Below are 27,795 nucleotides of genomic sequence, written 5' to 3'. Positions count from 1 at the left end.
ACGGGTTCTTCAGCGAGTGGTTCCACCATCGGAGTGATTGGCCGGACAAAGACCCGCCCATGGACATGCAAGCTTTGGTATGTCCCACCCTGGGCTCTCACAGCATGGAGGAGAATGGGCGTTGGTAAATTTAAAGTACAGACTCAGCTTAATGATGTCATAAGAAGGAGTCTACCCATCCTGAGCTCTCTCGCAGCATAGATAGAAAGGGCGTTCACAGGTAAATTTACCAACGCCCATTTTTAACTCACTATTGATGACTGCTGTCACTCATTTGCTCTGTTTTAAACATTACATATTTTTGTACTTTTTTTTTTCTCCATAGAGAAGTTATGGGTTGTAGAGATCTGAATTAAAATATAATTGCTCATATTCTGTCCTTTTATGCTGCTTTTCATGGCTTTTCAGTATGTGGTGAAAAAAGAAACCTTCAATTTCTTAGGATTTCTTCTGTTATTTTTCATTGGATTATATTCTTCTGATCTTGATAGAATACAATAGTAAAGGGAATTTGTTATCGTTTTTTACTATGACAGGAAATTTAAAATATTGGAAGTTGTAAATATGTTCATTGGAATTTAGCAGCAGATGTAAGAGCCAATAGTAACTGTATTTTATTTTGTTTTAATGTTGATTGTTTTCCTGTTGTTAAGGGATAATGTTGCTTTCATATAATGGTAGGACTCATACTTGAGAGTTCAGAATGTAAGCTGGTTGCTGAAATATTTAGATATGATCCTTTACTCTGGACAGCACAATATAGAAGCAAACTATTAATACTGATACATTTCTTTCCAGATTGATGCTTTGTACATTAATCTTTGAAGAAAATATTTCTAGCAGTGAATTTTTCCCTAATTCTGGGTTTCAGAACATTCTCTGTTTCTTTTCTTTTTTTTAGATAACAGATTTTATTAAGATCCATTTCAGTTAATTTATGTTTTTGTATTCTCATTTAGTTTTATTTTCTTTCCTGTAATATTATCATACTTCCTTCTGTTCAGAGCAGTGCTTCCCAAAACTGGGTAAATTACCCAAAACTGGATAAAAGTGGTTTTTTCTTTGGATAACAAATCTATTATGTAATCACAACAGGACCATTTAAATAAGGACTTTCCGATTAGCAGTTTAGGTAAATGATGGAAAAAATTTGGGAAGCACTGGTTTAGAGAATTACCACTTAGTTTGTATATTTCTTGGTTTATTGCAATGATAAGCACATCAATAAGTTTCAAACATTTTCCCCATTGTACATTCTGTTTTGGGCTATTCATATGTCACAAATAATAGTACATGACAATATGCCATACAAATATATGTTCCTCTTGCTTATTCCATTGTCTACTAAAATTAAAATTGAAAATTTTCATCTAATTTAAGTAATTATTCTGCGATGTATACAGATAGTCCTCAAGTTACGACCAAAATTGCGACCAGAATTTCCACTGTAAATTGATGTAGTTGCATCATGTGAGTGCATCGGCTTACGGCGGCAATCCTATCTCTCCCCAATGTGGTTATTAACCAAGAATCCCTTGTTGTTAAATGAGTGCCCACCCCCAATCCAACCCATTCTGGGCTTGGTCCCTTTCATCCCCAACCCCTTGGTAAGATAAGGGACTTATTTCAATTCCCCCACCCACCTCTTTCCCCTCCCATTTCTGTCCTTCTGAGGTGACAAGCAATCCCAAAACTGTGTGACTCTGTGGCTACTTGCCATGCTTCAGGAAACCTCAACAATCACCAGTAAGCATTAATTTCCCCAGTTGCCTTTTTCTCCCCAGGCCCATGGGACTCCCTAGTCCAGGGGTCCCCAACCACCGGTCCGTGGAACAAGTCCTACCGGGCCCAGTTTGCGCCCGCCATCTTTTTGATGAAAAAGTGCTTCCGGTGAGCTTTTCCAGGTAGAAAGCTCACCGGAAGCACTTTTTCATCAAAAAAAGATGGCGGCGCCCAGCTGATGCCGGTACCGGGCCACGGCACCCAGCTGATGCCGGTACCGGGCCGCGGCATAAAAAAGGTTGGGGATCACTGCCCTAGTCCATTCCCTCAACAAGCCGCAAGCATTCATTTGCTTTCAGTGAGCAGCAAGGATTCATCCACCCAGCTGCCTTCTTTTCCAGTTTGCCACACCAAACTTTCACCTTTTGTGCACAGCACCTCACCACTTCAGAAATGGGGGGAGTGATTTCCAAAGACAGCACAGCTTTAGCCAGTTTGGAAAACTGAGTTGTCTTCAGAAAGGTTTCTAAAGATGGTGCAGCTTTCGCCATTTTGGATATGGAAAAGAGGCGGGAAGCTTTCCGAAGACAACACAACTTTCTGAAGTGTCTACAGCTGTGCTGTTTTTGGAAATGTCTCTGAAAACAGCACAGCTTTAGCAACACTTAGGAAACATTTGCCAGAGAAGCTGGGTCCAAAAAAGAGGCAATAAAGGCACGTTGGATGCAATAGGCTTGGTGCATGGAAGTGGAAGAGAAAGCATCTATAATATAATATAGGTGTCTCTAGAACAAAGGCCCCCAACCTTTTGGGCACCAGGTCCAGTTCTGTGCGGAGAGATTTTTCTACAGACAGGAGGGGGTGTAGTTCCGTGTACTGCCTGTATCCCGTGAATGGAGCTTTGCTTGTTTGTGCGGACCGATGCTGGTGGGACCCCTACTCTAGATAGAATTGCACGTAGTCCTCAAGTCACAACCATTCATTTAGCAATCCTTCAAAGTTACAACGGCACTGAAAAACGTGACTTAAAAAAGTCCTCACACAACCATCGCAACATTCCCATGGTGTTGTGATCAAAATTTAGGTGCTTGACAACCGGACATATTTACATAGTTACACAGTGGCAGCATCCAGGGGGATCATGTTATCACCGTTTACAATCTTCCCAGCCAGTTTCTGACAAGCAAAATGATTGGGGGAATCCAAATTTGATTAACGACTGTATGAATCAAGGAGAGAACCAACCCAGAACAAAGAAGATATTTCCTGACAGTTAGAACAATTAATCAGTGGAATGGCTTGCCTCCAGAAGCTGTATGCTCAAACACTGGAGGTTTGAGATTGGACAACCATTTGTCTGAAGTGGTGTAGGGTTTCCTGCCTAATCAGGGGGCTGGACTGGAGGACCTCCAAGGTCCTTTCCAACACGGTTATTCTGATACCCTAATAACTGTAACAAACGGTTGTGAAATCAGGCAAAAAAGCTTGCACCACTCATTCAACCGCCTTGCTTAGCCTTGGAAGTTCTGATCTCAATTGGAATATTGTACTTGATTTTGAAGATGAAGAAAGTTATTTAAACAACCCTGTTGAGTTGAAAACTATAATTTGTCCATAACCAAATGAAGTTTTAGTTACCTAAATTACTATATTTAGAAAGTTTGGCAAGATATCTAGATACTTTTACTAGCATGAATTCTAAATTGAAAGCAAATGTGGTTTCTTGATTCTCAAGTATGTTTTTTTTTAATTGAAACTGAAAACATAAGAGGTTGATTGTGATCCAAATGTAGATGTGGCAAACTTTCATTCAACAGTTGTACAGATGAATTCATATTCTAAAGAGATTCATGCTGAAAACCTATAGTTCCATAGTTAATTGCTCCCAGAATAAAATTTTTCCATAAAAGTGCAAATTGTCAGCAATAATACTAAGTGCTTTTCTCTAAATACTCCAGAGAAAAACTTTTAAAAATGGTATTCTGTGTGTGGTTACTATGTACCACTAAGATGTGTAAAATATTTAAATAAAACCATTTTGAATGCAAATCGGTTTAAACCCATTTAAAACATGTTCAGAAATGTTTTGAGTTGGAAACAAAATTGTTATGAGTGCAAAACCATTTCCCAAATGCTTAAAACTAACTTGCTTTGCAAAGTTTCATACTCAAAATGGCTTAAAATGATATGTTTTGCATATCTCTTCTATCTACTTATGAACTCATATTTTACTTACCTGTGGAAATTGATTTAAATGTAATATAATAATAAAAGTGTGTTGAAATAGAAGACCAGCATAAGTAATCTGCATTTGCAAAAGTTACAGTCTTAATCTTTTGCCACCACATCTCTCTTTAATATACATACCTTGCCTAAGAATCCAGCTACCAAAATGAACACAAATGAACAATGTTTTTTTTAATGTATTTCTGTTCTGGTCAGGAGCTATAATAATTCTAAATCGTACTTTGCTCTGCTCTGCTCTGCTCTGTTCTGTGCCATACCTCTCTCCTCCGCTCCCCTTCCCGCCACTCTATTCTCCTGTTCTGTTCTATATTCTATTCCAGTGGTGGCTAACCTTTTGGGGCTCCTGTGCCGAAAATTGTGCACATGCTCGCGTGTGCATGCCCTCGTGCAAGCACCCAGAAAGCAATGTGCATGGCCCCCCACGCCCCCTGTGCATGCATGCGTGATCCTCCCTCCCTGCCCCCTTACCTGCACTGTGCATGCGTGCACCTTCCAGCTGATTTTTGGGCCTTTTTTGGCCTCCCAGAGGCTCAACGGAAGGCTCTGCAGCTTTTGGAGGCCGAAAAATGGGCCCGTTTCATCACTTCCAATATTTCCGGGAGGCCGAAAAAGGCCTGAAAATCAGCTGGGAGGCCTGCGCAGTGAGGTGAGTTTGCCTGGGGCTCGCATGCCTGCAGAAATGGTTCTGCGTGCCACCTGTGGCATGCATGCCATAGGTTCGCCATCACGGTTCGGTTCGGTTCTATTCTGTTCTATTCTATTCTATTCTATTCTATTCTATTCTATTCTATTCTATTCTGTGGCATGCCACGCGATGCCACACTCTATTCTATTCTATTCTATTCTATTCTATTCTATTCTATTCTATTCTATTCTATTCTATTCTATTCTATTCTATTCTCAATGAAAACAAAATAAATAAACTTTGGGAAAGGTGAATTTATTTTAACAATAAAGCTAAAAGATTCTTCACACTACCACTGGACTGTCTGCACCTCCCCAAGGGAAGTATAGGTCACAGTCTGGGAAATCCTGAGTTATATTGTTCTACTATCCTCAGAACAGTGGTGCCAAAAGCAACAGTATGGAAAAGATTATGAGAAATGAATGATATCTTAAAAGTATTCTATAAAATGTGGGTGAGTTATCTGAGGCAGTTCTCCATTAAAAGCTCCTGTGAAAGAAGTCCATGAATTCCACATTGATCTAAGAATTTTTTGACATGTGCTTAATATTATACAAGACTCTCCCAGGCATTAACAAAGTCAATATATAGTAAAGTTGTGCTCACCCATATATGTCTTAAAGGCATAGATGGAAAATGTTCATCAACATTTTCCCATGGCCTTTTACAATATGTAGAATGTGTTCAACATCTGTTAACCATTTATATCAGGCATCCTTCCATGGTTGCCCTTTGTGAGAAAAGTTTCTTATTGTCATCAGCGTTTCTTAATTTTGAATAATTCATTAAATCCCCTCTGCTAACTTCCCCACTTTCTTTTGCTTTACTGATGATGTGTGAATATTTTAGTATTTAAGTGCCAAGTAATTTTCTTATATCTAAAAACTAGAGCAGGGTTAAATTTGAATTTAGTCCAAGGAAGAATGATTTATTTTATGTTCTTAGTATATCACTTGAGGAAATGAAATAGATTTCCTGCTGTGAAATGTGAAATATATACCATTATCCCTTTGTGGGGATATTTATGAGCAGTTTGGTTACTTGAGGCCACTGGAATCTTTGGAATTTCTGCTGTATTTTTTTAGTGTCAGTCTTTTGCTCTTGCTATTCTTCACCGTCTTCTGGAAAATGGCTTGTTTTGGCTGGGAAAAAAAGCCATGTATTTACCATGCATGCCTGGGAAAATATGGTAAAAATGCTGCCGAATTTGTAATTATAAACTAATTTGTCAGTCTGTGCATAGAAAATTCTACTTTTTCTTTTGGCTTCATTTTAGCATTGTGACCCTTACACGGAAAGAAAATATGACAGATTGGTTTTGATCTAATATAGGTAGTCCTTGCTGAGCAGAGTGGTTGTAAAACGTGATGTGATATTTGACCACATTGCCTAACAATAGCAGACCTTGTTGCTGTAAATTAAACAAGGACCACATGGGTCATTAAGTGAGGACATCATGTGATTGCAACATGGGAAGAGACGAGAATCCAGAACTGTTTGCTTAGGCCACTGAAACTATGTCCTGGGCCAGTGCGTGGTTGCAAATGGCATTCATGTGACTGGGACGCTGCAATTGTGTAATTTTGTAATTGTGAGCCATTTGCCAAGTGCCCAATCCGTATTCATGTGATCTTGGAGATGTGCGATGGCCATAACTTTGTACTTTTGAACTGTCATTGAACAAATGAGGACTATCTGTAATTACTCAACAGTGGAATAATTTTTACTTCTTTATATAATTTATTTTAAACAATGTAGTTTACATAATGTAAACAATGTATGCAAATATAGATAATCTAATGCTGGCAACTAGTTGTCTCATTTTTCTGACTGGGATGGGTTATTAAACTCACCTTGCTCTTTTTTCAAAGCCCATCTGTCTCTTTCTCACTCTTCACAGAAATCTGGTGAAGAAATACTGTCCTAAACGTTCATCCAAAGACGAAGAGCCCAGGTAATATGAATATGAAATATATATGGATCTTGGTCTAATCCCATTGTCAGGGTTGTTGGGATTTAAATGTTTAAGCCAAGTACATTTTTCATAGGTGGTAATTATATAAAATAAATATTATTTTATAATAAAGATATCTGGATTAATGTGACTTCTAAATTCTGGTACATTCAAGATGTGATGACTTGAAAAAAGCATAAGTTTATGAGGTCTGTTTTTAAGAAGTAATGTCTTTGTTCTTCCCTTCCATACATTTTTCTCCGTTCTTTTCTGTTCAGTTCTAAACCTCCCAACATTAATGTCAGAATAGCATATTTGACCTAACCCAAGTGTCCAACACTTCACAATGTAGCAAACGCTTTCATTCACAGGATACATATGAATGATATGTCCCATTTTCCAGATGAAGCAACTCATTTCTGCATCTAGTTTAGTTTTTCCTCATAATTTTAAATTTATTCCTAAAACCAGTTATTCATTTCACATCTTAGTAAATGCTTCTGTTTTGCGGGGCTTTTGGATGATATTCTTTATTTTCTCCCTCCCTGTAAGATCCTGCTGATCTTACAAGTTTCTCTTAAGGAGAAGTGACTTTGGCTTTTCTCTTTTGCCTCTTTCTTTGAGGTTCATTTTTTAAAGGTCTTCACACCATGCTAGATGCTGATACATTCGTTTACTTTTTGTTTTGTTAAAGAAAAGCAGTTATACACCCTCATTAATAATGGAACATCTTTTTCGTTTATTTCCTGTATTCTGCCAGGTTTACCTCATGTATAGCCTTTTATAATATCCTTAATGAATTAAATGACTACGCAGGACAGCGTGAAGTAGTAGCAGAAGAATTGGGACATAGAGTATATGGAGAACTGATGAGATATTCCCACGAACTCAAAACAGAAAGGAAACTGGTAAAGAATGGGGGGGGGGATCCAAGTTACTGTTTTGCCGAATTATCTGTGAATGTCAGGACAATTTAATTATTTGTTTTATCCAAAAACAGCAACAAAAATTAGATATCTCTTCTGCTTGGCCAGCTTGTATATAGATCTTCATGTAGTCCTGCATTATTCTGTTGCAGAAATGCAGCAAAAATATACTTTCCTATAAGATTCCAAAGTATAGACCATTTAAATGTTTTTTGTTTTCTGATTTGTATTTTATTAAAATACCTGTATCTCTCTCTCTCCCTCCCTCCGTCCCCACCTCTCACCCTCAGTCTCCCTCAATGGAGCTGATCTGTAAAACAAGCTTCTGATCATGGCCTTAATTGTTTTCTAAGTCCTCAGCTAGTTTTTTATTTGATGACTGTTAGAAATATTACATTTTTGAAAATACAAAGATGCTGTTAATAGACCTAAGAGAAGTTTTTTTTTCTAGCTATAGAGAATGTAGCAGTAAAACCTGATATCAGTGCTCAAGGAATCCATGCAGCTATATAATCCACATAATTACATGAATTGTAGTTCCTTCCATTGCATCTCCTGAATTATTGAAGATAATTTAAGTTAAAAATGTAAAAATGCTAACTTAAATGCTAGATAGCATTTTTACATCTTTGAAAGAAAGAAAACAGTGGATGAATGCATATTGGTAATGTTAAAATGATGGTGCTTCTGTTGTGATTTACATTCTTGTTTAGCATTCTGTTTTGCCTTTTGATTGATATATATCTTTATGTGAGATTAAGCTGAACAGTTTTAAAAGCAACATGGGGTTTAGAAAACATCTTGTTTTATTATGTTCCAGCACCTTCAAGAGGGTCGAAAAGCACAACAGTATCTTGACTTGTGTTGGAAACAAATGGATAATGTGAGTTTTCTTTTATTCCTTTTCTGGTTTCCTTAAGGTTGCATAGTTTTATGGATGACTAATGCCAGACTGAAGACATAATGAATGAACTTAGTTATCACTGAGCCATCACAGTGCTTTCATTGTTCAATAGCCAAAATGGATTATTATGTTTGTTAGATCATTACACTGCTAATTCCTCAGTCACTAATATCTGCAGGATTATGACTTTGATAGATTTACAGACTATATTTCAGCTTCTTAAAATATATTGAAATACTGCCTAACCTTGGGGTTCTTAAGCAGAAATTTTTTGATAGACTAGAGGTTTACTTTTATTTAAGTCTTGGGAATCATATCTTCCCCTGTTAATTGATACTCTTCAGAGAGTTACCTTAAGCTTAATTTTAAGTAGTAAAATTAAAGGGGAGTTGATGGAGTTACATAATGTTAAATAAAGAACTATTTCAGGCAAAAAAAAAAAAATACTACCTTAAGTGTAACTAAGGCTGCAGTCCTGTATGTTCACTTCCCTAAATAAGAGTAATTGAATTTAGTGGGATAGTTTCAGAGTGGTATGCATTGGGTTGCAAGAAATGCAAAGTTTCCTATTATTATTTAAGTCTTTAAAAGTCAATATATAAATTGTCAATTTCTGTGGCCTGTATCTTCATATTCCCAAGTTATATGGTCCAATTTTCATTCCATTCTATCAAATCATTTTCACTATACTTGTCCCACGTCTTTCTAAAAGAATGTATTGTGAAAGAGACAAGTAATGATAATGGTAAGCCTAATATTTATACAGAGCTGTTCTCTACTAATCAAACTACTCCATAAAAATTCTGTTAATAATCTCTATCACTAATGATATAGTCTATTTAAGATGCATGACATTTCTATGCTATATATGAGTTTTCAAGAATGAAAATACTACTAAGCTGTTCAGACTAGTTCATGTATTCTTAATTAGTGTTTGTGTGTGTGTGTGTGCGTGTGTGTATTACTCTCGATGTAGTTTCTGTGATGTATTGAGGATGTTTTTTCAGACATGGAGAAAGCAAATACTTTTATATATGGAACCAGCTATAATGCTGTTCACACATTAGAGGCAGATTATTCAGGGTTAAATTATTGTTCTTAACCTATATTTGCATCTTAGGGGAATCAATAACTAGCAACTGAATAAGAGCTTCCTAAAATAATGTGGACATGCAATTTTTAATAGTTGCTAATCTTAAAGTTATTTTATTCCTAGCATTGGACAAATGCATGATAGAGAGGATAGAGGATGTGGGAAGTTTTAAAATCAAAGAATTAAACAGTTACAAAATGAAATGGCAAAAGGTTAAAAGAAAATGTGTGCCGAATATGTTCCATTTTCATCAAAAGCGCATGGATGTGAATTATAATTGTGAGAGTAGTGCAGCATGGTGATTGGTTGTATTGATTTGTAACTATGTCATTGCATTGTAGAGCAAAAAGAAATTCGAAAGAGAGTGCAAAGAAGCAGAAAAGGCACAGCAATGTTATGAGAGACTGGACAATGATACCAATGCCACTAAAGCAGATGTTGAAAAAGTAAGATATTTTTATTGGAAAACAATAGTTCGCGTGGCTATATTTGGAATGTTGCTGGTATTTATTGAAATAATGAACTATTTGGGCCATCTAATGTGGATATCAAAGTGTGTTGAATTAGCAGAGTTTCAGCCATCATATATTTTGATTTTTTTTTTCAAATATGGTTTGAAAATTATGGTTCTGAAATGTTCTGATTGCAAAATTTCATGAAATGTCCCATTTTGTTGATAAAATTGCTGTGAATGCTTAAAACAGCCTGTTTCACATTTGAAAGAGAAGTTTCCACACACATGACTGGACCTTCTGTGAAATGTCACGCGCAACACATTTTAAAATGCAACTTTTATAGTCCTGTGCTTGAGCCAATCTTGAGCTTTCTTGTTTTCTCGTGGATTGAGCTGCAGATTGTGCTTATAAATCCAAAGCAATAAAATGTGACTTGGGCAAATATTCCAAATGAAGATTGAAAGTCACAATTAGTCTTTTGAATATTTATTTAAACCAGTTTGCTGTTTCACAATTTCACAGCAGACCGTTGCTTAATCATGTCCCTGAAACTTCCTTACTTAACTATTTTTTTAATCTTTAATTTTATTTTAAATACAAAAACACTATGGGTAACATTCTATATAAACACTTTAAAATATTAATTGATGAATAATGTTAAGAAACTATATGTAGTATCTTATTTACTCATATAGTCTTGTATATAATATTTTATTGTAATTGAATAAAAGCCCATAAGTAAGAGTGCAGCATTTTTAAGAACAGTATTTTAAATAAAAGGTCTTAAGCATTTGCTATTTTTATCTAAGTTTTTTAGCTCTTGTGATGTGTCTGTAATGTTTGTTTTTATACATTGATGAACTGTGTTTCTCATTAGATTTACAGTTAGTGATTTTAATACCATAATTTATTAATTCTTTATTCTCAAAGAAAACTAAACTCATTACAACAGGGGTAAGCTTCTGTTGTAGGAATATGCTTGCATTGGTGGGATTTCTCCCTTTTTTGTATTTATTCACAGACAGACACAAAATTAATATTTTTGTGACTATTTTCTCTTAAAAGTTGTAGATTTGTGCAAGGATGTTTCCTTGGTAAGTCAGCATAAGCTCCTGCAGACGGATAGAGCTGACCACTTAATAAATTATTCATCAATAATGCTCTTTTCGTACTTGCATTGCAATGTTGCATAAGGAGCAAGATTTGTGTTTGTCGTGTGTGTGTGTGTGTGTGTGTGTGTGAGAGAGAGAGAGAGAGAGAGAGAGAGAGAGAGAGAGAGAGAGAGAGAAGGGAGGAGATGGAGAGATTGGGAGATTTTAGTGACATTTTGGCTTGGCTGCAAATGCTCTTGTAAGGTAGCCTTTCCTGTTTAATTTCCTTTGTAAATGCATTTGTTGAAAGTACATAGCACCAAAACAGTGGCATAATTTGAAGCAACTGACTTATCAGTTAAAATCAAAAGCTTTTTTTTAATAGGGATTGACTTTATAGTTGAGAAACCATTTCTATTCATAACTTACAAGTGTTAATGAGAGGATATATTGGACATTAAGATGTCACTGGGAAAAATAATGAGCATGCTGCTAAGTAATAATTTCTTTTAAAAATAATTTTAAACTGTTATTGATCTGTCCCCATTTTTAGGCAAAGCAGCAACTAAACCTACGTACACATATGGCTGATGAAAATAAAAATGAATATGCTGCACAGCTCCAAAATTTTAATGGTGAACAGCACAAGCATTTCTATATTGTCATTCCTCAAATATACAAGGTAAGTTGATGAATTGAATTTGGTCATTGAAGAGAGAGAAGGTACATTTCTACAATTTACCATTTATTCTTCTAGATTCTGTTCATTTAAGTCTATATAATTTATTTTATAAATTATAAAATTTCTAAAAGTGAAGAATGCCTATCCACCTTTCTGTTATTTGTAAGATTTGAAAATGTTTTAGAAACCAGCAAAAGACTTAACTACTTAATTATGGCATACAGTTTTATGGTATCGGAGTTTATTGTATAATAAAAGTCTTAGTCTTTAAGTTATTCTTTCTTATTTTTATTATCACAGTCTTAGGTTGCATGTGGAATACAAATCATGAGTTTTATTGATAAACCGTGGTTAATACTTGCCAATTCTGATTTATTTTAGAAGGCGTTAGCTGGGTACTTGTGTTCACTTTAGAAATGTGAATACCATTTGTAGAAATGAGCAAAGTTTAGTGAACTACTGATCCACTAATAACACATTTGGTATTATTTAATATATTTAGTTCACTAAAGCTTAGTTAAAACACCACAAATTGTACATATGATAATTATAGTGAGGACAATGTTCCATTCTACCGTGTTTCTCCAACAATACGGCCTCCACCAATAGGAAGCCCCACCATCGTGCAGCCCAGTCAGGCTCTCCTTGCACCGGAGCCCTGAGGACACTTGGCTTCAGGCGCTCCCGCCTTCCTTTGCTTTCGAAGGTAAGCCGACCATTTTACAAAGCCTCCCCTGCCCGAGAGGCAGCTCACTCCACGGGGGAGGCTAATCTCGGGCCTCTTCCATTCCTCCCCGACCTCCTACGCTGCCGCCTCTGACGCGCCGCTCCTTCGCCCAGCTGAGCTCTTCCACCTCAAAGAAAGGCCAGGCGGGCGGCTGCAGAGCAGCAGCAGCGGGTCTGAGCCGCCGCGGAAACAGCCACCACCGTAGCCGACGCTGGAGAACGCAGCGAGGTTGGCGCCCGCCAGCCCGGCGAGATTTGGGAACGAGGGGCAGGAGGAGGCACGCACACACCCGCGGCTCACTTTCCCAGCTTTGCCCAGCCCTCACGGCTCTGGCGCGGCCCTGGTAGGATGAGCGGAGGGTCCGGTGGGGAGGCGCTCGCTGCCCGCCAGGGCCGCGCCAGAGCCGTAAGGGCTGGGCAAAGCTGGGAAAGTGAGCCGCGGGTGTGTGCGTGCCTCCTCCTGCCCCTCGTTCCCAAATCTCGCCCGGGCTGGCGGGCGCTAACCTCGCCTCGCTTCTCCCGCCGGGCTATGGGTGGTGGCTGTCTCGGCTGCGAGCGGCTCAGACCCGCTGCCCGCCTGGCCTTCTTTGAGGTGGAAGAGCTCGCTGGGCTGAAGGGAGCGGCACGCTAGAGGGGCGCGCAGCGTAGGAGGTCGGGAGGAACGGAAGAGGCCCCGGGAGATTAGCCTCCCACGTGGAGTTGGGCTGCCCTCTCGGGCAGGGGAGGCTTTATAAAATACCGCTTTACCTTCGAAAGCAAAGGGAAGACGGGAGCGCCTGAAGCCAAGTGTCTCCTCAGGGCCCGGTTGCAGGGAGGAGCCCTGACTGGCCGCACGTGGCTGCGCCAAACGCCGCGGCAGCAAGGGAGAAGGGAAAGCAACGGTCGCCCGAACCCGAAGGTCTCCCGAATATCCAAGCTGTTGCCGCCCGCCCACCCACCCGAGGATGCAAGGGGGAGAATTAGTCACCTCCGAAAAGACGCCCCAGCCGCTGGGGTCAAAAATAAGGCCCGGCCTTATTATGTGAGAAACACGGTATTTGGAATGTTACTATAAAGATGTTCAGTCTCTTCTTTATTACTTAGCACCTTCAAGAAATGGATGAACGACGAACCATCAAACTTAGTGAGTGTTATAAAGGATTTGCAGATTCTGAGAGGAAAGTTATTCCAATAGTTTCAAAATGTTTAGAAGGGATGATTGCTGCAGCCAAATCAGTGGATGACCGCAGGGTAAGTTTAATTTGTTCTGCATAATTCAGTGCTAGTATTAAGCAAATTGCTATGGAAGTAAATCTAATCTTGTAGATTATAATCACATTATATCGTAATTAGACTAGAGCCTACTCTGGTCAAGTTTACTCATCTTAGGTCCCATAAAGCAAAATACAGGCGATTCCATATGTTTTTCCCATGAAATTAATAGCTTTCCTCTCTCTTTTCCTAACATTTTTGTTGATTTAAGAAGCAGCAGAAAGTGGAACTCATCATATTGCAGCCAGTCCTCAGTTAGTGACTACCTTAGTTAGTGACAATTCACAAATATGATGATAGTAAACAGTAGGAAAAATAATTTTCCACAATTAACACCTAAATTGCATTGGACAATAACGTATGCCAGAGAATTAGAATTGCATGAGATAACTTTGTCTAAATAAAATGGCAGGCAGCAACAATATCTTTCTCCCTCCCTGAGAGGGAGAGAGAGGGGGGAGGAGGAGAGGGGGAGAGAGGGCAGCCAGTCTTACTGGTATGGTTTTAGATTTGCACATCTGATATAGATAATTACAGAAATATAGCATGTTCCATTGTTATTGCCTGTTTGAAAAGAAATCCAGTCTAATAGTTTTACATATCCCAAAAGGAGAATATTAAATCTAGGTGCCTACCAATGCATAATTTTTAATTTTGTAGAACTTGATTTTAAGTGTACGCTTATAATTTAGCAATTGTTAGCAATTGGGCCTGATAACCAATGCCTCTCAACCAGTGCAAGATTTTATGTTTATTCAGTTTGTTTGTTTTTTACATTTGTGTATATAAATGTACATTACAAGCAATAGCTTAGCCTTATGATTAATGTGTATATTACACTATGTCAAAATTAGAATAGATTGATATTCAAGAGATGCAAACACATATTACAACAAACCTGTTAAGACAGGAGCTGCAATATTTGGCATCCCTGATTCGGTATTCTGTGTTTGTTCTTCGAATGGCTTCGAATGGGATAAGATGCTAAGAAACTGCTTCCTGCCTGTTCTTAAGTCCATTTTACTCCAAATGGAATTTCTAGTGTTCAGTACTTGATGAAAATGAAACTGTCTGTATCTTGGGAATCAGTTTATTTCTTGGATAGATTCCATGTAACAGTTCCAATTTTGATGTAATGATAAAAGAAAAGGAAATACAGGATATCTGTAGTTTTTTGTTTTCTCTACAATAAATGCTTACCATTCAAAACAGAGACCCTGAAAAATAACATTGTAAACTAATTTACATTAAGTTTTGGTAGTATAAAATGGGCAGAAGAGACAGGAGGAAGAGCTGCAACCTAGACAGTGGTCAGTTAAACAAAATCTGAATGCAAACCAGAAATGTGTTTTGAGGAATCATCTCAGAATTGTTCCTCTCAGAATTGTTCCTTCCTAGTTCTCCAGAACATAAAGTTTTTTTGGGGTGTGGGGCACTTTCAGACTTGCAAGTTTCTGTTGCTGTAACCTGAGCAATAAAAGTATTTGTGATTTTGGCTTCCTGATCTCGAGTACCTTGAAGGGCTGATTGGTAGTCTTTAAGTGTAATATTAGTTAAATGCAATATTTAAGCCAATTAACTGTGTATATTTCTCTCATAAAGGATGCTCAAATTGTAATAGACTCCTTTAAGTCTGGCTTTGAACCTCCTGGAGATTTTCCATTTGAAGATTACAGTCAACACATTTATAGGACTGTTTCTGATGGAACGATCAGTACCCCAAAACAGGAAGGAATGAAAATCGATGCAAAAACCACTGTGGGCAAGGCTAAAGGAAAACTCTGGCTCTTTGGAAAGAAACCAAAGGTAAAAATAAAATAAAAATGTGTCCTATGATTGCACATTCAAGATTGTAATTCAGTGATTAAATGTTGCCTTTTTCAACAGAATAATCAGATTGATTCTTATTGACTGATTGTAGGGGCAAAACTGTTCATTTTAGAAACTGGGTTCTAGTATGTTCCAGAGGATAACTACTATTATGATCTCTCATCCCTACATAATTCAACTATGGAATTCCAGCAGCTGAGTCCCAGCAAGCCCTGTAACTTTAAAATTATTGTGTATACCAGACAGTGACTTGGCCAAACTGTTACAGCATGCAATATTTTGCTATCCATGTGGAACTGTACTTGTTGAAATCGAAGTGCTCTGGTGGACTGGAGAGAGATTAATAAGCACAATCAGTTTAAGATTTTTAACTTACATGATAAATGTAGTACAATTAGGAGAATAGTTTATTTAAGCTTTGTTCGTCCTGGTGAAGCTTTGTTGAGGATGGCTTCATGTTTATAAGATAAAACTTGGGCAAAAGTGAATACTGTTGAGAAGCAGGTGACCTGAAGGTTCAAATGGAAATTAATTCCTTTTGAAGTATGAAAAACTAGCAATATTAAGTCTAATTAAGTTTTAATTAAGTCTAATTAAGTTGACCCTATAATTGTAGGTATTGTTGGCATTGGGACAAGCAATGAGCATAAACATGTTTTATTTTTATTTTTTTCATTGAATTGTGGTGGATTGTATGGGAAATTTGTGCAGAAAATTTTAATACTTTTAGATCAGCTGTGTCCAAGCTGTGAGCTGCCTTTGGCCCTGGGCAGCTAGTAATGCAGCCTACAATATTGTATAATTTTATCATTATTATGTGAATTTATATACATTAACAATATTATGTATTTATATGGCGCCCAAGACAATTCCTCTTCACTCATTGCAGTCGAGGCAAGCTAAAAGGTTGGACACACCTGCTTTAGGTGAAATAATGCAATTGTAATTTCTAACTACATGGTGTATCTCTTAATATTTGAAGCCACTGGTTTCATGTATCATTAAAATGGCTATCCAAATTTGGGATAAAATAAGGTTTTAATTTCATTGTTTCATAGCAAGAAGCAAATGTAATATACCACCTATATAAATAAAATGCGAGTGTCTATCGTATGTATTTCCTTTTGTGACTGAAGTTTATTGATGTATTTTTGAGTTAGTCCAAAGGGGTAACTTTCACTGTGATTTTGAAATTCTTGTAACCTCAACTTGGTGCATTTATTATTTTAGTAGTTAAAAGCAAGAGCTTTGTGATGCCTGTATAAGTGTTATGATGATACATTCTGATGCTACTAATTATAATGATGAAAATATAAAATGTTATGGGCTTGGATCCAGATCCAGTGTACTGAAATGGAAGAATTTTTTTTCCATTCCCTAAAGTGAATGAATTGTGCAATGGAGGCTATGTAATGTGAAAGAAGATTGTTTTCACCTATTCCCTCTGTCCACCTCCAGTTCCACCTTTCATATTATTTTTAAAGCCCTTCAATCTTCATTTATGAAAGAATAGTTACTATGGGTTTCAGAAGTATTTGGTTAAAATCTCCCCTTCTATCCAGTTGTGGGAGCATTCAGTTTGCAGAATTCTGTTCCTTTGTTACTCTGGATCCAACCCATCATTTGTTTCTGTATTGAAAGGAGAAGACAGAATTTTCACCACTTTGAATATTTGCCTTATCTCTTCCTTTCTTTCTATATCAGCCACAGTCCCCACCCCTTACCCCTACTAGTTTGTACACGTCCAGTACTTCTAATGGTTCCCAGTATCCCATATTCTCCATTGAACAAATCCATTATTGCATGAATGAAATAAAGACAGGGAAGCCCAGAATGCCTTCTTTCAAAAGCCTCAAAAGAGGGGTAAGTTCTATGAGTTGTGTTAGGTGCATGATGGCGCTATGGTGTGCTTCTGTGTGGCTTTTGTAGTACCTTCCACCATCATAAGTTTTCTACCGGCAGTGGTGCAATCAACAACCATGTTGCTTAATTCCATGTTGTGAAATAGCTTTGCTTAGCTCCACAATGAATGTTAACATTAGAAATAGCTGACTCTGGTGGTATAATTACAAAGAAGATGCTGAGTGCATGTTCTCATTGTTTCCTGCGTGTACTTCATATAGGCATTAATATTAATATAGCTTTGGGAACTAGAAAGTGTTGGTAAGGAAAGAGAAGTGAGATAATTGTAAAAAAGAAAAGAAAGGACGATTTCTATCTTGTTTGCTGACTTTTCTGACAAAGGAGGCCTAGTGTTTCTGAGGGATTTTAAAAAGTCATTCTGACAGCTACCCATACTTAATGCAGATGTTTATAATAAATAACTATGAGGAAAGACAGGTATTTATTTTATAATTCTTTTATTCCAACCTTCTTCCAAGAAGCTCTGCGTGGCATATCTGATGACATATTTCCCCTTGGACCATTCTCTAGGACAGTGATGGCTAATCTGTTTGTTGTCATGTGCCAATAATGCAATGCACTCACGACACACCACACCCCCGCGCGCGACCTGCGCCTCTGTGTATGCGCGGCAGATACCCGACAATCAGCTGCCTGATGGGAGGCGAACGCACATACGCAGTGGACCTGATCTGGGGCGACGGCTCGTGTGCCAGCAGAGATGGCTCTGTGTGCCACTTCCGGCATGAGTGCCATAGGTTTGCCACCACAGCTCTAGGAAGTTTAGGCAAGGCTATTGTATCTGTTCCAAGATCTTTGCTTTCTTAATTGCTACTAAGAAAAATGTCATCCAAATATAGTTTCTCTACAGGCTAATTTTGCATTTTAGTAGAGACCAGTCCTTTATGATTGAACTCCAATATTTTTTGCTTTGCACCACTGACTTTTTACATACATGAACAGTCAATCCAATATTTCACTATGAGCTTCCCAAGACGTGGTCTAGTCAGAAAGATTTGTTTCTATCAGGTGCCTCTCCTCCAATATTTGTTATTATAAAGTGATCAGACAGAAATTCAGAATTACGGGTAATCCTCGACTTAACAGTTCATTTAGTGTCTGCTTGGAGTTACATCACTGAAAAAAGTGATTTATGACTGTTTTTCACACTTACAACTGTTGCAGCGTCCCCATGGTCACATGATCACAGTTGGGATGCTTGACAACTGGTTCATATTTGTGACGGTTGCTGTGTCCTGGGGATTATGTGCACATCCTTTGCAATCTTCTGACAAGCAAAGTCAATGGGGAAACCAGGTTCACTTAATAACTGTACTAACTTAACAACAGCAGTGATTCACTTAACAACTGTGGCAACAAAGATTGTAAAATAGGCAAAACTCACTTAACAATTGTCTCACTTAGCAACATAAATTTTGGGCTCATTTGTAGCTGAGGACTACGTGTATATTGGCCTCCTTGTTATTGCACTCTTAGGGTTATTTTGAATTTAGCCTTGACAACTCATGAACTGACTCTGGTTCATGATCAGTGTATATATTTCCAAGTATGCTATGAATCTTGTATAATGAACCCATTTTATGCCACCTTGGGTATTAGCATGCTTTTTAATTTTTCAGATTATTGATTGTAATGGGATATCTTAAAATGTTAGCTTCCGGGAAACATTTTCATTTTTTTTTAAAAAAAATCTGTCTGCACTTTAATTGTACACACACACACACACACACACACAAAACACAACTCTTCATTTTAGTGTATAATACATATTTAAATAATATTTAAATGCAGTGTTCTTCACTCTAGTGGCTAATTTACTGTTATTTCTTGGACATGTTTGTTCAGTCATTTTATGGATTACTATGAAGAGTGCAGTTCAGGAAGTGTTCTTACTAATTTATACGGACAGATTCTGCAAATGGAGTTTGTTCTAAGGAAGAAGTAATCTCCCACCGACATTTATTTTTCCATGACAAATGAACTAGCATTAGATAATTTACTCTGAAAAACATTCTTTCCTATGAGTCTAATAGTGAGTCTGGATAACCAGAAATTTAGTGAATTCTCCACCCCCACCCCCCCATACATACACATGTACAGAGGAATCACAATTGATTGTAACACTATATACTTATTATAGTTGGGCATGTTGGTCTTGAGAGAAGCAGTTCAGAGTCCAAAGATGTCATAAGCAGTTCTAGTTAATTATTAGATAGTTTCTCATTGTAGTGAGTCGGTTTGGTCTTTTTTTCTCTTTTGGATATGGATTTCTTATAATTTCCTTGTCTTAAATTAGAACACAATGATGTAGTCATTTTTCCATTCAGCATCTGGTTTTAATCTATAATTCTTGCTCTTTATCCTAAAAAATGGCAACTTTTGAACAAAAAAACCCTTGATCATTCATTTAGAACAAATTATATAGATTAGACTTCATTAAAAACATATCTTTGTATTATAATTTTGTTATTCTTGCACACTTAAGTTTTTAAGGTAACTTAGATTTTATAAGGACAGAAAAAGCAAATTTGGCAAGAGTTGGAATTAAGGAAGTTAGAGATGATAAAAATTTTCTTAGGCTTCCTTAATATCTCTGAAACTTAGCTAGATTCTGCACTCACATTACATCTACTTCTTATCTTTGTAATCACAGCTGTATCCAGCATTCTGAGAAAAAATGCTCTTAGCATAATAATTATTCCAGTAAGAGAAACATATCTTTAATAAGTTTGTAAATCATTAAAAATCACAGTCTACATTCTCTCCTTTCTCTTAACTATTAATCATGGTGGCTCTGTTGAGAAGATTTATGAATTTAACTCCTATATGAAAAAATGATGCCAAATTTAATAAAATTTAATTAAATAGTATCAGAGTTCTCCGGACGCAACATTAATCTTGAGTATTTATATTTATTTATTAATTTTATATGCTCCCTGTTTCACTATTGAAAGTGAAAGGGACAATCTCTTTATTGGCTTTCATTATGGGAGCAGAATCTAAAATCTAATCTCCTGTACTGATTGGGAAATGGTAATGATTTTGTGTTTTATAAAAAAAGGAAATATATACAGTTCCATATCATAGCTCAGGAGAGGTTAGTTCATGCCAAATAGGCACAAATAAGCAATATCTAATATCTAAAGAAGAGGAGAGTCAACCTATTCTCCAAAGCATCTGTAGGCAAGACAAAAAGCAATGGAGGAGAAAAACAACTTAGAACTAAAAAGAAATTTCCGGACAGTTAGAACAATTAATCAGTGGAACAACTTGCCTCCAAAAGTTGTGACTGCTCCAACAGTGGAATTTTTAAAGAACAGATCAGACAGCCATTTTTCTGAAATCATATAGACCAGGGGTGTCAAATTCAATTTCATTGAGGGATGCATCAGGGCTGTGGTTGACCTTGGGAGGGGTGGGAGGGGGCATAGCCAACTGGGTGGGCATGGCCAGCTTGACGGCACTCATCAAACTGCTGGCATATTTCCTCTTTGCATTGGATAGGCAGGGCCAAAGCCATGCTGGCCCGATGTTTCCTCTTCACGTTGGGTAGACTGGGCCGAAGCCATGCAGGCTGGCCCCTTACATTTTCCAGTACAGCCCCATGGGCCGGATCTAACCACATTGTGGGCCGCATCCGGCCTGTGGGCCTTGTGTTTTCACCCCTGGTATAGACTATAGAGGTTCCTGCTTGAGCAGCCGGTTGGACTAGAAGACCTTCAAGCCCCCTTCCAACTCTGTTATTCTGAATTCTGTATTATTAATTTATAATCAACATTCTGACTTGAAATAGCATTTCCTATATTGGACAAAGTGACTAAACATTTAAAAATGCAACAATTCATATATCATCACCCTTTGATTATAATTTTAAACTTTGAAAATAATCAAGAAATCCCATAACTATTAGGACAAACAGAATAATTCAAATAGTCTTTTTTTCCTGGGTAAAAAGGCATGGACTTAAGCAGTTCTACACATAGCTTTAACCATCTATTGACAGCTGAACATATCAAAAAGAGAGGAAAACACTTGAATGATTTGTTTTCACTGCTTTCCCATGTTGATAAACGAAGCTAAAAAAAGCCTGGAGAAGTACACGAATTTTGGGAGCTTTATTTAAATATTGGCATTTTTTTCTAAATTAAATAAGTATACTATAGATTTTGACTCTAAACTTAAGATCATTGCCATTGTCAAATGCTTCTGCATTATATAGCGTTCCCATGTGCTCTTTTTGGTAGAAATAGTAAAATAGCAATGTTATTGTGTACTTCTGAACTGTTGGGCTGTTTCTTTTGTTTCAAACCCTGACTCCCTGCATCCTCCATGTATATTTATTGCAGTACTTCAGATCAGGGGTCCCCAACCTCCGGTCCGTGTGATCAGCACCGGTCCGCGGCATACCAGCAACCAGGCCATGCAAACAAGCAAAGTTCATCCTTGGGATGGAGGCAGCTTTCCCATTCCGTTCAGCGGAAACTGGTCCCTGGTGCCCAAAGGGTTGGGGCCCTGCTTTAGATGATATTTAGATCAGGCTTGTCCAACCCAAGGCCCATGGGCGCATGCGGCCCAGGTCGCCTCAGAATGCGGCCCAACGCCCACCCCAACCTTCATGAAAGATCCAGCGAGGAGGAGGAAGAGAGGCAGGTGCGAGGCGGGCAAGGCGAGCAACAGAAAAGGCGGGCAGCCGCAGCCCAAAAGTCCCACCCCGCCACCTCCTGCTGTTGCCGCCGCCGCCACTGCTTCTGCCCCCGCCGCTGCTGCCGCCGCTGTTGCTTCTGCCCCGCCGCCACCGCTGCTGCATTTGAAGGAGGAGAGGTAGGCGCGAGGCGGGCGCGAGGCGAGCAACAGAAAAGCTGGGCAGCCGCAGCCCAAAAGTCCCGCCCGCCACCTGCTGTTGCCACTGCCGCTGCTGCTTCTGCCTCCTCGCCACCACCGCTGCTGCTTCTGCCCCTGCCACCGCCGCTGCTGCTTCTGCCCCCCGCCGCTGCTTTTGCCCCGCCGCCGCTTCTGCCCCCGCCGCCGCCACCGCTGCTGCATTTGCAGGAGGAGAGGTAGGCGCGAGGCGGGTGAGCTTTCTTCCCCCCCACCCCGCAAAATTTGGCTGGAAAATTATAAAATAAAAATAAATAATTTTTAATAAATAAATAATAATAAATAATAATTTTATTTTATTTTATTTTATTTTATTTTATTTTATTTTATTAATTTAATTTAATTTAATTATTTAATTTAATTTAATTTAATTTAATTTAATTTAATTTAATTTAATTTAATTTAATAATTTAATTTAATTATTTAATTTAATTATTTAATTTAATTAATTATTTAATTTAATTATGTGCGCCCAAACCAAATTTTCATCTTCTAATGTGGCCCAGGGAAGGTTAAAGGTTGGACACCCCTGATTTAGATGATAATTAAAATGAGCATAAAAATAGAATATTTCATAATAAGGATCTAGTACTACATATATTTGATAGCAAATTCCAGTGTACTCAGTGGGAGTTGCTTCTGAATAATGTATGCCAGATTAGCTAGTCTTGGATGGGTATTTTACATTCAGAAATCTTCCTAAACACTGGTTGGAAGTATGCAAATAATTTCCTGTTTCTTTCTGTTTCCAACTAAACTGGTCAGTGGTCGATGAAGACGGTAAGGCGTGTGTGCTGATTTGTCTGCTGTAATTCGTAACAGTAGCATGCAATAGCCTATCCATTTCATAGTTCTGAGTCAGTTAGTCAGATTTGTGCATACTTTTGTTTGTCATTTTGTCTCATAGTTCGTTTGCACTTGATGTAAACAATTTCCTGCTACTTTATAGATTGTATTACAGATCCAATACAGATAATTTTACCTATAATTCTTCTTAAAGTAGGATGTGTTTATGCATTGTCATTATGAAATGAAAATAATTTTACGTACAGCTTAATTGAGCTCTGTTATACAAATTACATACATTATATATGAATTTGGCCTTTTGTGTTATAGAATTATTCTGTTTGAATGACTGAATATTTACAATTATTTGGGGGGTGATGTCCTATTTCTGCATCCAATTCCAGAATAAACGGGGTCTTTGTATATCTTCCAGAGGGGCTCTGCAGTTTTTGGAGATAATAGACAAACAATACAGGAGCATTTAGGGAAGAAAAGAGAAAAACTAACTTTGCCTAAGGGGTCTTATATTACATAGTAGTTCATCCATTCTTTGGAAGTAATGTAAAGTTGGTACATTGTGATAAAATAATTCATTGTCCTTTTCATTAACATACAGCTAGAACATTTTTGCAAAATTGACTTAAATCAGAAAAAAACACCTTACAATATTTTCCAGTGCAGTTTCATATACTAGGCATGTTGTATTCAAGTTTGGTTAAAAAAAACATACTAATACCCATTTTCAGTGAATGTTCTACTTACATCATTTGAATTAAATAATAATAATTTAAAACAACATTGCAATATATCAAGATAATTCTACTATTGATGTAGAATGCTGTTATGGAAGTAGTGGAAAATGAAACATTTCTACTGTTGAATATAAAAAAGTGCTGAAAAAAATTGACTAATAGAATAAAAAGGAAGATGTAAATATAATTTTGGCTATCTTTCCAATTGATAAAGCATGAAACTTAATTTCCATAAATAAGGAAGAATCTATAGCCTCCTTCTGCTTTTGTCAAAAGAAGGAAACCAACATTTTGCTGCAAGCTCTGTCCCTTTTGGATATGTGCAACATCACAATATACACGCAAAAAAGACAGGGCACGCAGTTCGATGCTGTAGGGACACATCCCTGCAGATATTTCTGACAATGATACTAATTCTTTGACAGAAAATTACACAGAATCAATGGAAGTGATAGATATGGTGGAAAAAGCTAGAAATAAATGTTGCTTATTATACTGAAGGCAGTTATCTGAAATCATTTTTGAAGGCAGCATTCTTGTAAGAATTCCTGGATTTTTCAGTCCCTGATCTCATTCAATTTCTTTGGAACTTGGCTACTCGAGGTCTTATGGGATACTTTTTGTGCATGGTAGTGATTCCTGTGTTTTATACCGTATCTAAGAATAGAAAAATTAAGTGTAGAAAGTTCCCAAGAAAATCTGTTTTTCTTAAGTGGCATAAGAACACCACTAACATCAGTTGAATTATAAAAATAGAATGTAAGATGATATGAAATCATTATGTTTTACCATATTGTATTTAGGAACTTCACTAGACAGTCTCTCTTGAAAAATACTTGTAATAAAACTATTGGTCTAGAAAAATTAGTAGAAAATTATGTAGAAAAGTGGATTTAGCTGCCTTGTTTAGCTTCTCTAAACAGATGGTAAACCATTAAAATAAAGGCTTGCAAGTTCCTCTTTGGCTTGTAATTAACCAGTGAGTACTATAGTTAATTTATTAAATTGTTAATCACATGTGTAAGTAGGTGGATTTGTGAATCTTTTCTTTGTAACAGCTTGTTTATAGCTTGGGATTTGCTAATTATGCTCCCAGTGTTGAATGTGACAGAAATTGCTTGTATTCTCTTCAATATATTAGGAGGATTTGGAAGGGAACTTTTTGTAGGTTATGAAAAAAGGTTTCTGTTTAAATTCAGTCTGCACTCATGCCAGCTAATTTGATTTAGGGGTATGATGTAACTATTCCCAAATCAAGCTTTCCAGAAAATGGAGTGAATTATGAAATAAATTTGTTATCATGATCTAAACAAGAAATAGAGGCTAAAAAGAAGGGGTTGTTGGTTTCCAGATTTGAGGTGCTTCTGTTCTAGATCAATTTTGATCTAAACTTTGACATGTGATCTTCCCTGTTGGAGAAGATTTCAATGTGTTTCAGTGAAATTTGAAGTTGGCTACTTCCAAGCTCATTAATAGCCTTTTTTCATAAGAAATCTCTTTTGGGCTAAAGAAGGACCTTTATCACAGGTAAATGAGTTTATGAAGACCTAAGAGTTAAACACCAAAATAGATATATCCTTACTCTATACTGCTACTGCATTCACTTGTGCTGACCAGCTTTACAAATATTAGTTTGATTATAGTAAAATAATAAAGGGAAACCTTGTTGGCATAATCCTACACTATATGCCTTACACTATAATCACAGTTTAAAAAAACTCCCAACATATACAAGTATTCCTATGTTAAATTAACATTTCAAATCTGAGTAAAATATCCAACTACTGATGTTGATATTGGCACAAATTTACTGCTTAACCTCAATTAAAGCTGAAATATATCTTCATTTTGGAAGAGGAATATGTATTCCTGAGATTGGCTTCCAGTTTACTGTTGCTAATTATAATGGTGCGAGGTTTATGTCTTTTTAGAGAAATCTTTTTAGAAAATGGAAAAACATGATTTGAAGAAAAACCAACTTATGTATTCTATCTTAGCCTTTTTGGATGCTGCTACAGCAAATACTGTAGATTTAATAAATCTATACCATTTCTGGAGATTTTTTTTATCCTTCAAATAATTTCCAAAATTGCAAGAAGATGCATTACAATTCTCTTACTAATATTTTAATTCCATTTCCTTTTCCTTAAGCTCATTTTGTTCTGTTGTTTATAATAAGGAAGAATATTGTTATATTCTAAGCACATTGGGAAAAACACAGTAATCCACTACATCCATTTGCAGATTGTTTGATTGTCACTTTGGAATAGCAAAGAAGAGTACATCATTAAGATACCAAATTCAGTATTAGGTATACATATTGTCTAGACCAGGGGTGTCCAACCTTGGCAAGTTTAAGACTTGTGGACTTCAACTCCCAGAGTTCCTCAGCCAGCAAAGCTTTGCTGGCTGAGGAACTCTGGAGTTGAAGTCCACAAGTCTTAAACTTGCCAAGGTTGGACACCCCTGGTCTAGACCCATAGTTTGCAGCATTATTGAAGTGGGCACCAAACTCTTTCATTCAACTGTATTATTCAGCAAAGAAGTACTATTGGGTTTACTACCAACAGAAGTATCAGTGGGAAAGCTGCCATTTCTAAGTCTTGTATTTTCTTTGGTTTTAGGGTCCCTCCCAAGAAGATTTCAGTCACTTGCCACCAGAACAGAGGCGGAAAAAACTTCAGCAGAGGATTGATGAGCTTAACAGAGAATTGCAGAAAGAGAATGATCAAAAGTATTTACGTTATTCTGACTCTTGATGCTGATTTTATTTTGCTGTACCTAGGAATTTGAAACTTGCTCACTTCAAACATCTGTTTGATTTGATTTATCATAAATCCTCCTAAGCATTTGGAATTTTGGTTCTTCAGTTGCGATCTGTGTGATTCACATTTATGGACTTTGAATGCTATCGGTCCACCATTGTGTAGTACTAAAGCTCAACTTTTATTCCCAAAAAGGAATAAACTCTCATCTTTCATTTTGTGAACAGTTATCTTCCTCTGGTTGTGATGAAATGGGAGTTTATTGTTTGAATAGAATGCAAAGAAGGAATGAATTGATAACCAGCATCTAAATATTTAAAGAAACATGGCAAGAATGAAGATAATAGTAGTGACAGGAAGTTGACAATTATAGGGTGTAAACATAGGGAAAGAAAAATGAGATAATTAGTATCTGGAAGAAAAAATACAGGTATTCCTTGATTTACAATCAAAATTGGACTGGAAATCCAGTGTAAGTTATTGAGGTTGTAAGTCAAGGCACCTGGGTGACCAGACTTATTTTCCTGACTTTTTTTTTTTTTTTTTTTGCATTGGTTATTTAGCAAATCACACATCACTAAGCTAATGGTGCAGTCATTAAGCAAACCCTTCCTAATGGGTATTTTTTGCTGGAAACAAAATGTGGTCATTGACTGGGATGCCACAGTCGATTGTAAATGGGGGAGGGGAGCACATTTTACAGTGGCCAGAAGTGATTTACAAGCCATAAAATACTTATTCTGAGGCCATTGTAATTCCTAATCCTCATAAATCGACAACTACTGTATGAATAATCCTTGTGAAAATGGTAATAAGTGTCAGTGTGGCTCTGAGGGAACAGTTCATGACCTCTATTATCTGTTCATACAATGTTATTGTTAGATAAAATTTAAATTGTTTATAATCCAACATTTGTCTGAGTAAATGAGACAAAATATAATTTCATTCACTACTATAGTTCCAGGAAAGAACTTTTAAGAGAGGAGTTAACCTTTATATAAAATAAAATCTTATTATAAAAGAATTCTATGCTTATCATCTTCGGATGATAACTGAAATATTTTAAAATATATTATTTGACCCAAAGCAAACTCAGAAAAAAATAAATCCAAGATTTTGCTTCTT

General features: G+C 37.1%; 1 protein-coding gene across 5 annotated transcripts in view; it reads left to right on the top strand.

The window, feature by feature from the left end:
• FNBP1L (formin binding protein 1 like) overlaps positions 1–27,795 on the top strand; it is a 65,988-nt gene that overhangs the window by 28,692 nt on the left and 9,501 nt on the right. For 2 of the 5 annotated variants that reach the window (XM_087960675.1, XM_087960676.1), the window contains exons 3-12: positions 6,555–6,608; positions 7,369–7,516; positions 8,355–8,417; positions 9,873–9,977; positions 11,631–11,759; positions 13,569–13,715; positions 15,339–15,542; positions 17,271–17,429; positions 23,133–23,147; positions 26,530–26,639. In XM_087960675.1, the coding sequence (XP_087816801.1) occupies positions 6,555–6,608; positions 7,369–7,516; positions 8,355–8,417; positions 9,873–9,977; positions 11,631–11,759; positions 13,569–13,715; positions 15,339–15,542; positions 17,271–17,429; positions 23,133–23,147; positions 26,530–26,639 (1,134 nt within the window). The remainder of the gene's footprint in view (positions 1–6,554; positions 6,609–7,368; positions 7,517–8,354; positions 8,418–9,872; positions 9,978–11,630; positions 11,760–13,568; positions 13,716–15,338; positions 15,543–17,270; positions 17,430–23,132; positions 23,148–26,529; positions 26,640–27,795) is intronic. The other 3 variants (XM_087960679.1, XM_087960678.1, XM_087960677.1) reach the window with 2 other exon arrangements.

The sequence above is a fragment of the Notechis scutatus genome, chromosome 3 (genome assembly GCF_049901735.1).
Source record: "Notechis scutatus isolate UNSWTSFEM ecotype Mainland chromosome 3, rNotScu1.2, whole genome shotgun sequence".
NCBI lineage: Eukaryota > Metazoa > Chordata > Lepidosauria > Squamata > Elapidae > Notechis > Notechis scutatus.
Note: the sequence above shows the minus strand (reverse complement) of the source record. Positions and strands in the feature narration are given on the sequence as shown.